This window comes from Sander lucioperca, chromosome 6 (genome assembly GCF_008315115.2).
Source record: "Sander lucioperca isolate FBNREF2018 chromosome 6, SLUC_FBN_1.2, whole genome shotgun sequence".
Taxonomy (NCBI): Eukaryota; Metazoa; Chordata; class Actinopteri; order Perciformes; family Percidae; genus Sander; species Sander lucioperca.
In genome coordinates this window covers 707,803-721,456 of record NC_050178.1, presented here as the reverse complement: position 1 = coordinate 721,456, position 13,654 = coordinate 707,803, and the positions used below count along the sequence as shown (strand labels likewise).

The 13,654-nt window shown below is 42.6% G+C and overlaps 2 protein-coding genes across 3 annotated transcripts; one reads left to right on the top strand and one right to left on the bottom strand.

Annotated features, from left to right (window-relative positions):
• Positions 1-4,630: 4,630 nt before the first annotated feature.
• LOC116050253 (keratin, type I cytoskeletal 13-like) lies at positions 4,631-8,737 on the top strand. Of its 2 annotated transcripts, none has more exons than XM_031300232.2 (7): positions 4,631-5,056; positions 6,232-6,314; positions 6,614-6,770; positions 6,848-7,009; positions 7,211-7,336; positions 7,725-7,939; positions 8,589-8,737. In XM_031300232.2, exons 1-7 carry the CDS (start codon positions 4,655-4,657, stop codon positions 8,710-8,712), a joined length of 1,269 nt encoding a protein of 422 aa, XP_031156092.1. In that variant the 5' UTR covers positions 4,631-4,654; the 3' UTR covers positions 8,713-8,737. The 2 variants fall into 2 exon arrangements, with proteins under 2 accessions (XP_031156092.1, XP_035858396.1); XM_036002503.1 differs by having other exon boundaries at positions 4,640-5,056; positions 8,616-8,735.
• A 3,611-nt stretch (positions 8,738-12,348) lies between these two features.
• Positions 12,349-12,881, bottom strand: LOC116050254 (histone H4-like). Its single transcript, XM_031300233.2, has one exon. It carries the CDS (start codon positions 12,857-12,859, stop codon positions 12,548-12,550), a length of 312 nt encoding a protein of 103 aa, XP_031156093.1. The 5' UTR covers positions 12,860-12,881; the 3' UTR covers positions 12,349-12,547.
• Positions 12,882-13,654: the final 773 nt, after the last annotated feature.

The following is a 13,654-nucleotide window of genomic DNA, read 5'->3' as shown; positions in this document are numbered from 1 at the left end:
TGTTCAGTGGGAACAAGGGCTGCTTGGTTGAGGGGAAACTGCTCTTTCGATGGGTGGAAGTGGCCCTTAAAAGGGCCGTTGTGTTTCCAGCTCTCAACTGTAGAGGGACAGACGTTCCCCGCGCCCCTACACTGCTGTTTGTTGGGTGTCTCGGGGGGGCGGGTTAGACCAGGTGGGGGCCGCCTTCATGGGCCTCCGGCTTCGTGAAGCCTGCTGGCTTCGTGGAGGAGCCGCCTTCCAAGAGCCGAGCCTTCGAAGTCGTTCCGCGTCTGTCTGTCTGCCCAGCTGTCATCCTCTTCCCCGCTAGCCTTACACTCCAGAAAAGCTTCCGCCCGCCGGTTAAGCTCTTTGGATGGCAGGCGGGCGCAGAACTGGCAGGAGGGGTCAGGGGTGAGAGCCAGGCCGGTGAGAGCCAGGCAGGTCTCGCAGCGGTTGTGGAGGTTCGGTGGCAGGATGTAGCCGGTCCGGCAGGTGGGGCAGAGGCGAACACCGCTGGAAGTCGAGCTTGTCTTCATATTGCTAGCTTGAAGAAAAAGTGAGGCGGGTATGGCTGCAGCCTGGAGTGCCCCATGTCATGCCGTCCCGTCTCATGCCATCTCGTCTCATGCCGAGGCGTGTCCAACGGTAAGTTCAGAGGGTCAAAAATAAGAAATCGCGAATTATTTTCCAGATGGAGTCACGGGTAAGTTCGTGACCACGTTTGTTGTAATCAATTGAAAAACGTTAAACTGTTAAAGTAACAATTTTAGCCATACATATAGTTTGCTGACTTCTGGATGTTATTGTTGTGTCCCTGATGTTAATGTATATTTGATGAAACCTGCATCAGCGTTGGTTGACATTTGTTAGTGAATATTAGCTAACGTTACCTAGAGCAGTTTATGGTTGCAGACTTTGATGGTTTCTTTCTGTGATTTTCCTTAAGGTACACATCAGTATGTATACTGTATGATAGCAAAATGCGAGTATGCTTTTGTTCTATACCGACAGGTTACGTTGGAAGAGGAAGGCGGGGTGAGCTGCGGGGGATATATTCTGAAGATCCCCACCCTGGATTCTGCAGCCATTTCTGCCAACTAACGGCAGGATTTCCTGAGGAGAGATAACAATCTGCACACACAAGAATACAAAAATAAACATGTTACACTCTTTTCAAGACTCCTTTTTATTTTTATATTATATATTGTTTTCACACTTCACTGGGACATTGCTGCAAATACAATTGCTTATCAGCATGGTGAGAGGGCATGAGATGGGAGGCTCCAGGTTGCAGCCATAGAAGGAATTTTTTAGTTTGCCTATAATCTGCATTTATTTTATGACAACATATATTTTTAAGTATTTTATTCCTCAGTATGATAGTCTGCATTTATCTTGTAGACATATTTCTTTTAAGTATTTTTTTCATTTGTATGATTGCCGTTACTGTTTAGTTAAAAGAACACCAAATATCTCAAGTATTTTATATATTAGCATGATAGCCTGCATTTATCTTATTGTTTAGTTAAAAAAAACCACCAAATATATTTTTAAGTATTTTATTCATTAGCATGATAGTCGACGCAAGCTTTTACTTTGGACGGCACCAGGCGGGATGGCATGACACGGGACGCTCCAGGCTGCAGTCATACAGTATTTTTAAGTATTTTATTCATTAGTATGATAGTCGACGCAAGCTTTTACTTTGAAAAGTAAAAGTAAGAAAGATATTTTTTTAAATGTATTTACCTAGCTAGCAGTCTAGGCTAACGCTGTTGCGCTAACGTTAGCAAACGTCGGCGTAGCTAGCTGTCTAAACTTGTGAAAAGCCAAACAGCATCCCCGTCCAAGCTGTGTTTCACTTTCCCTCCAATATTATTATACACATAATAAAGACACATGGACTCGGTCGAGACCAAAAGCCATATTTTGCAAGACCAGTGGCACAGACCGATATCATAAACAGTGAACAGAGATGGGGTTTTCGTCTGTCGTCTCCCCAACGTGACGTAATGCAATGCATTGTGGGGGAAAAGAGAATCATTGCAAACCGCTGTAAAATAGTACTACTTTTTCGTATTTTATTCTGTTTTGTGATCTCCATTGTATTTGATGTTGTTGGGTAACAGTTTAAATGTTTATTACCAACAAGCAAATTGCGCAAATTCATTAGAAAATAAACCCTGCAGCATGGGCTTTAAACTGCTCCTTAATCGCGTCTCTGTGCGTTGGACCTGGACCTTCATGTGTTTTGCTGTTTGATCACATTTCACTTTAACTTGTTCAAAAAGCTCTAACTTCTCCTTTATGGCTCCAGAGTTTCCTGAAGCTCCTTCTTGTGTTGTCGTGCAGCTTCATCGATGGGTCTGAATCTGTGGTTGGTGTGTTTTTCTGAATCTCTGCAGACGAGACACACCGGCTGCTGATGGTCCAGACAGAAACGTTTGAGTTTCTCAGAGTGCAGTCTGCAGAGAGCCTCTGAAACTCTCTGATCTCTCTCCAGTAAGAAGGCCTCACACAGGTTCTTTAACACCAGTTTACAAGGTGGGAATTCCTTTGAAGATCTTCTCTTACAAACTGGACACTCCTGTGTTGGTTTCGCCGTCGACCAGCTCTTTACAGAAGCTGTGGCTACATGACAGAACAACAGGATCGCTAAAGACATTGTGACGGTATTCTCGCTGTAGACACAGCTGAGAAGTCAAGGCAGCCATAATCTACATAAACCTGGGTGTTTAAATTTGATAATTGTTTTACTTGTATAGTATCCGGCTGCGCTGTGGCCTTCCTGTATGTGATTACCTACACGGCTAGACACATTTGCTCGCCGATCTCCCCGTCCCAGCTGCTGTACTGCGCATGTGTAGGGACACACGCACAGAGATATTCCGATTATTAGATGGATGGCAAAACATGCCAGGTGGGTTACATGAAGCCCAGGGGCTCAGAGAGCAAACTGGTCTGAGCCGAACAGGCAAGGTCCAGCAGGTCGGGGCGGTCTGCAGCTGACAGAGAAAGTCTCTAAACACCCTGAAGAGAAGCTCCGAGGCTCATTGGCCTCCGGGCGACATCGACAGCTGTTTGAACCTGATGGTCCTGTCCTGTCAGAGCACACAGAGCCCCAAGGACCAGACATCTAGTTGGACCACAAACACCTCACAACCCACAGCTCTGTCCAAAGAGATTTAATGGAAGGGGCGGAGCCAGGCGTTCAAAACATTCTGGGCTCAGCCCACACCTTAGAAGGCCTGCTCCCTATTATTTGCTATTTGCACTATTTTTCAAGCAATTTGTTGATAAATAAATAACATTAAAAGTTGCCGAGGAAAAACGGGATTTGATTATCATAGTGTGCATTTCTGTAAAGGGGAGACTTGTGTGTACCCAGAAAACCCATTTTCATTCAGATATCTGGAGGATCTGAGGTCAAGAGGCCTCGTTGAAAATGGCCATGTCCAGTTGTTCCCTTGCCAAAATTTAGCCTCACTTTGAAGCATTATTTAGTTTCACATGACACCAATATAGTTTCTCTGTAGCTTTAAAACAGGGCCCGCTAGAACTTCTGAAAGATTCAGGGCTGAGAAAACATTTGAGACTGGAGCCCCTCATTTCTATGCATGAGATTGAGAAAAATATATTTTTTTAATGCTAAAATTATGTATAATAATGTTTGACTTTTCCCCCATTTTCCCATGAAATACTGAATAAAAGTATATTATGATTCTTTGTTACCATGCATCCCGGTCTCCTAATAATTAAATTCCTATGTAACTATAAACTGAATTCTTACGTATGGATGGAGGAGCAGGAATGGAGCCTCGCCTGTCAGCTCCTCCTGTCCTCCCCTGAATGACCTGACAGTCCGGTCCTGTCAGTCCACAAGGAGCCCAGAAATCCAGTCTGACCGCAAACGCCTCACAGCTCACAGCTCTATCCTCAGGCAAGGCGATTATGAAACAGCTCACAACAGCCATGGTATGATGGGATTTTATCACAGCTGAGGGGCGTCAAAAAAAATGTGAATCAGTGTTTCCCAAAGCCCAAGATGACGTCTTCAAATGTCTTGTTTTTTCCACAACTCAAAAAAATTCAGTTTACTGTCACAGAGGAGAGAAGAAACTAGAAAATATTCACTTTTAACAAGCTGCAATCAGAGAAGTTTGACTTTTGTTTTAAATAAACAATGACTATAATCAAAATAGTTGGTAATTAATTCAATAGTTGACAACTAATCCATTATATGTTGCAGCTCTAATTGTTCAGTCCTCTATAGAATCAAAGTAAGTACTAAGCACCAGCCTTCCTTTTTTATTGCCGAAGAAAATCATTTCAGTCTTATCTCTGTTTGATTGAAGAACTTTTTTTTCTGCATCCAATTGTTTCCTTTCCCAAGACAAGAGAGACATGAGAGAAAGTGTCAGAGTGTAAGGGAAGTGAGTGTGGACACTTTCTCTGTCAGCTGCAGACTGCCCCAACCTGCTGGACCTCGCCTTCTCGGCTCGGACAGGTTTGCTCTCTGGCCTTTCATGTGACCCACCTGGCATGTTTTGCATCCCTACCTGCCCCGCGACCACCGCCCCACACCCACCACCACCTCTTTGAGGCATAAAAGTAGCCTCGGTCCCAGCAGCTCTTCACTCTCCGCTCAGAGCCGACAACCAACCGACCCTCAGCCATGAACTCCTTCTCCAGCCGCAGCAGTTACATGTCCACCCCCATGAGGAGCTCCGCCATGTCCTCCTCCTCCTCCTCCTTGCACCGGGCCAGCAGCATGGGGGTCGGCAGCGTGTACGGAGGAGCCGGAGGGACTGGAATTCGTGTCTCAAAGGCCTCCTTCTTCTCCTCTGCCGGCGGTGCCTTCAACTTGGCCGATGGCGTCGACGTGACCGTCAGCGAGAAGGCCACCATGCAGAACCTCAACGACCGCCTGGCCACCTACCTGGACAAGGTGCGCAGCCTGGAGAAGGCCAACGCCGGCCTGGAGCTGAAGATCAGACTGTTCCTGGACAAGAAAACCAAACCTGAGGCCCACGACTGGACGGCGTTCTACATCCGTATCAAAGACCTGCAGGATCATGTGAGCACAGAAACTCAGATGTCTTTAATTTTAAGAGCATTTTGTTGTATTTACACATCTTAAATTCAAATTTTAAGGGTATTTGCATAAAACTAATCCCCATGTGTTTCATATCAAAATGTTTGGAACAATCTCAGCTTTTTGTAAAGTGAGGCCTGAATGTGTCCCCGAGCAATGTGTAAAGAGATAATATGGCCCTGAAAAGTTGAAACCTTTACTCATGCGGAGGCAAGGGCGTATCTTTGGGTTCAACATTGGGGGGGGTTGAGATCTCCACTTTTGAGCAAAATTTTAATTTTGAACGTCAAACACTTCATTTTCTGCATTCTGGTGAATTTTTCAGCAACATTTTGTGCCTTTTCTGCATCAATTTATGGTTCAAATGTCTTTATTTATGTAAAGGAAATTATAATAGAATTTTTTTGGGTGGATGCACTGGCCAGTTTTGATTATTGGGGGGGTTGTAACTAGGGATGTCCCGATCAAGTTTTTTTGCCCTCGAGTCCGAGTCATTTGATTTTGAGTATCTACCGATACAGAGTCCCGATCCGATACTTCTAATAATTCAACTTTATAATACCTCCAGACCGCAGACATACTCGCGCTTTCCGCTTCAAGCTGCTTCCGTGTTCTACTTTGCCAGCATTTAACCAATAGCTGCAACAAAGTGATGTCATGCCGCACGCGTTGCTGTTTCTGTGTGGAGTCAAAAGGGTCTAACTCTGTGCCACCACATAACTATAGATGTGTTAAAAAATAATGAGAATATATATATACATATATATCCGAGTCCTGATCGGGAGGTAACGTCCAATTCCGATTGAGTCTGAAACACGTGATCGGGCCCGATTTCCGATCACGTGATCGGATCTGGACATCCCTAGTTGTAACTCCCCCATAAATGACACTAATGTGTGGAGGAATTGTTTTGGTGCTTGACATGAGTAGTCTTAGGTTCACAAAAGTATGTAATATATGAATAAAATTAAAGTCAGTAAAATCACTTTTTGAGTAGGAGTGTTGTCTGTTAGAGTTAGGCGTGTACTTCGTCCTCAGAGGGTTAACATTTTAACATTTTATTTTTTAAACTTTTTTTCTTTTTAGGTTAGTTAAGTTTTACAACTTTTTGTGTTTTTTTTTTAACATTTTGGTTTAAAGTTCTTAACCTTTTTCAGATTAACTTTGCTGCCTGTGGAAACGCCGGCCTTGTCCTCGCCATCGACAACGGCCAGTTGGCCGGCAACGACTTCAAAGTCAAGTGAGTGTGAGACTTTGTTTCCTTTAAAGGTGCAGTAAGCGATGCTAATCCAATACACTATTTGTCAAATTCGGTGAATCTCTCCTCACGCTCACTTAGCTCTCTATTTTCTGTGGGCGCTGAAAAAAATATCCGGTGTTCCTACACAGCGCTGGCTGTGTAAACGGGGGGGGGGGGTTGTATTAGTTTGGCAGTTGAGTTCAAATATTAATCTTTGCGCAGCATCGCTTATTACACATCAATCCAGTCATTTCAATATTTAGGGGAGTCTCTGGAAGTCATTCTCGTGTTTTTTTCAGGTTTGAGCACGAGCTGGCCATGCGTCAGTCAGTGGAGGCGGACATCAGCGGGCTGACGAGACTCCTGCAGGAGCTGACTCTGAGCCGGAGGGACCTGGAGATGCAGATCGAGGGTCTGAAGGAAGAGCTGATGATGCTCAAGAAGAACCACGAGGAGGTAAGACCACTGAAACCATACAGAAAGATAAATTAAAAGCTTAAAAAGACAGAAGTTTAACGGACGTCTTCCTGCAGGACCTGCTGGCTCTGCGGGCCCAGGTGGGAGGCCAGGTGAACGTGGAGGTGGACGCGGCTCCTCAGGAGGACCTGTCCGCCGTCATGGCCGGAATCAGAGAACACTACGAGACCGTCGCCAACAAGAACCGCAGAGAGCTGGAGTCCTGGTTCCAGGCCAAGGTGAGACCACAAAGTCCTGTTTCCTGCATTGCTGCCCCCTGTTTTATTGTTCTGAAGTTTTAGCTTGGAATTTTCATAACTTAGGAAGTTTTTGGAAAACACTTTTTTCAAGTTCGGGGGTGTTTGGCAGATAACTCTGCATCGCGCTGCTGTCTGATATCCTGATGTTTGATCGATATCATCACTGATTGTTCTTCACAGTCAGGCGAGCTGAACAAAGAGGTGGTTGTGAGCACCGAGATTCTGCAGACGACCAAGACAGAGATCTCAGAGCTCAGAAGAGTTTTTCAGAGTCTGGAGATCAAACTGCAGGCGGAGATCAGCAAGGTAAGAAAACACTAAATCAAAAAAAAAACATTGTTGTGTCTTTTCCTGGTTTTAAAGGCTGCATTACAGTAAAGTGATGACATTTTCTCACCTTACCAGACTAACTAGCTCTTTTATTATTTGCCTTTACCCAATTAGTCATTATATCCACATTATTGGTGATTATTTATCAAAACTCTCATTGTGTTAATATTTTGTAAAAGGACCAATAGTCAACCCTACAATATCGCCACAATATCGACATCAATGCATTTGTTCAAAAATAGCATATTTGATGTTCTCCATATCGCCCAGCTCTAACTAAAGGGCTGTCTAACTGGGAAGTCAAAGTGACAGTAAGAGTTGAACACAGCTGACCTGACTGTTCCTCCCTCTTCCTCCTGAACAGAAAGGATCTGTGGAGATGACTCTGGCTGAGACCAAGAGCCGCTACGCCAACATGCTGGCAAGTTTCCAGTGTCAGGTGGAGGGTCTGGAGGAGCACCTGGCCCACCTCAGGGCCGACCTGGAGAAGCAGAAGGCCATGTACGGCGAGCTGCTGGACATCAAGACCAGACTGGAGCTGGAGATCGCCGAGTACAGGAGGCTGCTGGACGGAGAGAGGTGAGACGGGGGAAAAGTTCAATGAGCTCAGTGTGTTTTCACTGCTGCTTACTCTTTCATACATAGTTGGTCTTGTTGGTCACGATAATCCCATCCGTAGCCCCTCACGTAAGCAGGACTTTGTTGGAGACCAGCAAAGAGTTGGTGCAGCTGTGGAACCAGTTTTCCTGGCCGAGAGCCGGTTCTTTGGCCGTCGAAACTCAAAGAACTGGTTTGAGATTTTGGCACCGGATTCCGAACCGGCCCTCGAAATGCTTTTGTGGAAGCAGGGTAGTTGTGTAACGGGGACAAATACTTACAAAATAGCTTAGCATGTTAGCATGATAACATTAGCTAATCATCACACTCTAAGAAATAAATATATAAGATAACAGGAAAAACTTCTGGCAACTCATTACCCATGCTTTGTCCCCTAATTAAAAACAGAAAGTTTGTTTAGCTACAGTAAAAATACAGAAAATTTTTTATTATTTAAAGTTCTCTCATCCAAAGCTGCTCAGTTAGTAAAGCTCTGAAAATGAAATCTGTTCTTTATTCCCAAACCAAGTGCTGTTGGTTAAAATAAGTTATCTGCATAGTAAGAAAACCCATCGATTTAAGTCTCAGATAAATAAAGAAATTAAAAAGTCATTTATTTTCTGTTCTGCAGCACCGCCAAGACTAGCACCAAGACCAGCTCCATGACCAGCACCCAGACCACCACCAAGACCTCCAAGGTGGTGGTGATCACGCAGGAAGTGGACGAATACGGAAACGTGATCAGCAGCAGTTAGATGAATGAATGAATGAAATCAGAATCAGATGCTGAAAAGTTAAAACTGAGTCTTTCTCCGGTTCTTCAATAAAGATGAAGTCTGAAATTGTTTAACGTGTTTTTATTTCACACTGACGGATCGGCTGCTGCTCTGACTTTACTAAACAGAATCATCTCTGATGTGTACCTGATGAGGAAACTTTTTAAATGTTTATCGACTTTTTTGCCTCACGCAATATTTTTTTGTCGCAATCGGCTTAAATCGTGCGTCGCACTTTATTTTAATGCACAATTAAAAAGACGTAATAAGCCGTATTATGTATCAAATTAGACCAAAACTAGAACAGTGTTTTTATTAGACAATAAACGAAAAATTATAACCTCATTAAAGGTCAAACACCTGAATAATGCTGTATAAGTACATTAATAAAATATAATAAGCCTTACTTTGTATGAAATTAGACCAAAACAAGAAGTTATGTGGTCTTTGTTAGACAGAAAATGAAAAGATTTATACGCTAATTAGAAACCATACACCTAAATTGTGCTGTAACTAGAAATGCATATATTGCCAAAGTCAAAATATTCTATATCTAGACAATATATCAAACCTAATTACACTATTTAGAAACCAATATCGGTGCTTATTAGAAGAAAACTAGGCCACTGGTAATGTCAAACCACGTCACATCTGCCACTACTCCAGTCCAGTGGTGTTTTGTATGTGGTACATCCTGAATATATATATATATATATATATATATTTTTTTTTTTTTAAGTAGCAGAATTGCCGACATTTTTAGTTGTTACGGGAAACTAATTACACACTCAGCATATATGGATAAAAATTAGCATGTATTTGGAGTTGTGGATGTGTCCACCTGATGAATGTAAGTTTCATATTCACCCTCCTTTCAGCTGTTTTTGGTAACTGCTAACTTCTGAGTAGGGATGGGCTGTGGATACTGTGGTATCGATACTTTGATACTTAGAAGCTACTCATTTGGTATTGATCCCTTTAAAAAAATATCGATAATAAAACTACATTATACAGTACAAGACATGGGTAGCTGCATCACTTCCAAACGTTTCCAACGCTTTTGTATAAAGTTTGTGCCAAACACAGCCCTGAAGCTGGCCCTTGTCATATGACTGTGGAAATATTGTGACGGAACCTAGTGCACACTGCGCAGCCGCGACCACTTCCGCATCAAACATGTGGAGAGAGAGGAAGGGGGTAAGCCAGCCTTCACAAAGTGTACCTCACATGGAGCCATTTTGATGCTAATAAGCCAACAGGTACCGTTAGCATTCCATTGATTGCCATTCAATTTGGCGCCACTTTGACAGCGAATAACTTTACATCTGAAGCGTTTAAAGACTCTATTTGTCCATTGTTTATTTCTAAAGAAACACAACAATGTATAAAAGGCTCCATTACCTTGTACCTCATGTTATGGCTCCGTAGCAGACGTTTTTGTAAAAATATGATTGTATCATAACCACGCGACTTACAGTCACATAGTAGAGGAATTACCATACAGTACAGGAGAAGCTAGCAGGCAGTTTCGACTTACATTAGCTGTTTAACTTTAATTACTAATGTTAACTAGCATTTTAGTTAGCAATAATTAGCCTGTGCCTATGTTATCTCCTTACATATACCTACGCTCTCCGTCTCTGCAAGATTGGGAATGATTGAGATTTCTCTTGGCACAGCTACCAGAAGACTTACAACTTTCAGACAGGTTGCTCACGTCACATCTATGTCGGCAAGCTCAGTTTGCAGCTGCGCAGTAACGCTCAGCCATCACCGGAAATGTGCTTCTTAAGGTCGTAACACACCAACCAGACGGCCGACCCTTGGCAGAAAAGGCAGTTGGACTGATCAGTCTCCCCAAGTTGGTCAAAAAAGTGCCTCGGAACACATCAAAGCGACAAGACGTATACATCTCCATAACAGCAGGCGGCGCTAATCTGTATTGTCGCCCAAAAATGAAAACCAGCAGCTGATTAGACGAACGCGTCTTGTGGGTCTGGTTTCTCCGGAAATTCAAAGCCAGACTGTCATGGCAGCTTGTTCAGAATAAGATCGTTAATAATTATAATAATTTACTAAAAAAGTTCACCGAAACGTGTTTCTGAAAACATTTTAAGCGAGAAATAGGCCATGCAGTTGCTGAATCTGTCTTTATTTCAGATCAACAAAGGTCAGTTTAAAAGATTTTCGTCAGCTTTTGAGAGACTCTAGTCACACTCATCTCGCTCCCCGTTTCCGGGTTAGCACTCTACCAATCAGATGGGTCATTTGAGTCCGACTGCCGGCAGTGCCCGCCTTCCGATTCAACATGTCAAATTGGCCAAAATGAAGGTCTGACGCCCCCCTCGGAGGGACAATGGCACGGAACACACCGAACAGACTCGAGTCACTGACCTCGCCAGACTATCCCACGGCCAATTATTGTCTTGGTGTGTCTCGGGCTTAATAGACTTCACTGGTCTCCGTGGAAAACAACTGAGTCACATTGTCCATTTCTTTTACTGTCTATGAGAGAGAGGCAAGAGGGAAAGAATGGCGAGGAAAAGAGAACCGCAAAAACAACAGCGGAAAAAAGAGAGGCGGTGGAGAATGGCAGAAAGAAAACGTAGTGTTGTATGGTGCTATTTTTCTGAGCTGGAAAGTCAATAAAAATATGGCAAGATGCACCATTTGTGATTAAAAAGGCACACAGCAGCAATCCAAGTAACCTGTTTAAACATCATCAACATAAAACAACACCCCTTTAGAAGATTAAGAAATCTTAAAGTGAAAATGTGTATGCTTTTTTGTTGGTATTTTATTCATATTTAAGTTATATTTATTGTATTATTATTTAATCAGTATTCTCCATAATACTGTACTATTGTTTAACATACACATGTTTATTTAATTGTAGCCTACACACAGAAAAAAAGGTGCTAACTGGAACCAAAAATGGTTCTGTGGAGTGATGCCATAGGGGAACCATTTTAGTTCCACAAAGAACCATTTAACAGAAGGATCTTTAAAGAACCATTTCTGTAAAGGGTTCTCTAAAGACCCCACAAAGGTGCCTCAAAGAACCATCACAAAATGGTTCTTTGAGTTACTATTATTGGTGCCTCAAAGAACCATATTAAAAACTGGTTCTTTAAGGAACCATTTTCAAGAAAGTTCTGGTTCAACTGGTTCAATAAAGAACCTTTTTTAAATGGTTTTGTTAATTTTTCTAGACTCTTATTTGAAAAATAAATAACATAAGTTACCCATTTAAGAAATTCAGTATCGATGAGATTGAAAAAGTTTGGTATCGCACCTCCCTACTTCTGAGGGAAACATGACTCTTCAGACTCGTTTATAGCAAACAAGCCGATACCCACTGAAAACTTCCTGCCCAGAAACAGAGCAGATACATACATTTAGAGACTAGCTGATAGAAAAAAAAGCAACATTTAGCAGCTAAAGAGACTGACTACATTATGGAAAGGATCCCTACAGAGATACATAATTGAGTCACTGAAAGCGCTTTGAAATATAGGTCTAACTCAGTTCAATAAACTACAGAAACCAAACACGTCTGTTAAATCCCATAGTTATAGTCTGAGACATTAACCATAGATTCAATAATAGAAACATGACTCTTTTCTTCATTAATGTTGTTAAAGATTAACTGGTAGTGGCTTAACCTATTCACATTAATCAATAACGGAATAGATTTTATAATAGACTACTGTAATATTGCCAAGTAATTTCTACGAAATAAAGAGGAAGGTGGTCTTCAGATGAAGTGTGTGGCTCTTAAGAGCCGTTGTGTTGTTGTTTCTCCGGATCAGGTTTAACCTCCGAAGCCGTACAGAGTGCGGCCCTGCCTCTTCAGAGCGTACACCACATCCATGGCGGTCACCGTCTTCCTCTTGGCGTGCTCGGTGTAGGCGACGGCATCACGGATCACGTTCTCCAGGAACACCTTCAGCACACCGCGGGTCTCCTCGTAGATCAGACCGGAGATACGCTTCACTCCACCGCGGCGAGCCAGGCGGCGGATGGCGGGTTTGGTGATGCCCTGGATGTTATCACGGAGAACTTTACGGTGACGCTTAGCGCCTCCTTTACCGAGGCCTTTGCCTCCCTTTCCTCTTCCAGACATTACAAGTTTAGTCGATGTTGGATCGTTAGAAACGAATGAGTTCAACTTCACCAGACCGGCTGTATTTACATCTTATCTGCGGACGTAAGAGAGGACAGACGGCGCCAACTTCAGTGGGCGAAGCCAAACCCAGCAGCCCTTCCCACATTATTTTTCAAAACTTGACGTTTTTCTTTCCTTTTGATGATTATGTCTCCATGTATTTGTTTTATCCTTCGTGTCTCCCTGCCTCTATAGTAGTTTTATACTTCTGAGGTTCAGAGTGAAGGTTTACAGCCTCATATTCCTGACCTTTGTTTAACATTTATTATAATAAGTCCTTTCTTTTCAAGGAATGAGTGGGCCTAAATTATGATAACTCATGGCTAACAAATAAGTTTCTTTGTGAAACATCTCCTTCCTGTCAGGTCATCTTTCTCTGTAAATAAAGTCCTGATAATAACAGTTTGATTTGTTTCAGGTATTTTCTAAAATCAGGCTTTATTGTTCTTGACTTTAGTTCACAGCTACCTGACTTTTTCAGTCTAGTTTCAGGATAAAGACTTTACATCACCCTTAGAATACAATCAGTTTAAAAATGTGTTATTGTTTTACATAATCACACAGAGGTTCATAATGTAATGTGTTACATTGTTGAACACAAGATGGCAGCAGGAGATAACATCATGGTTAGCTGGGAGGGAATCATTACCAAATGTAAGAAATCACAGAGAGGTACTCTAACTATATATGTCAGAGACAGATTTGAAAGTTCAGCTCACTTAAGTAACATATAGCTCAATGAAAAAAACTAAA

What these genes read in the sequence shown, in the direction of transcription:
- LOC116050254 (XM_031300233.2), bottom strand. Translation starts at nt 12,859, where the DNA reads ATGTCTGGAAGAGGAAAGGGAGGCAAAGGCCTCGGTAAAGGAGGCGCT.
- LOC116050253 (XM_031300232.2), top strand. Translation starts at nt 4,655, where the DNA reads ATGAACTCCTTCTCCAGCCGCAGCAGTTACATGTCCACCCCCATGAGG. An exon ending in TCAAAGACCTGCAGGATCAT is followed by an intron (nt 5,057 to 6,231) that starts GTGAGCACAGAA and finishes AACCTTTTTCAG; the next exon opens with ATTAACTTTGCTGCCTGTGG. An exon ending in GGCAACGACTTCAAAGTCAA is followed by an intron (nt 6,315 to 6,613) that starts GTGAGTGTGAGA and finishes TGTTTTTTTCAG; the next exon opens with GTTTGAGCACGAGCTGGCCA.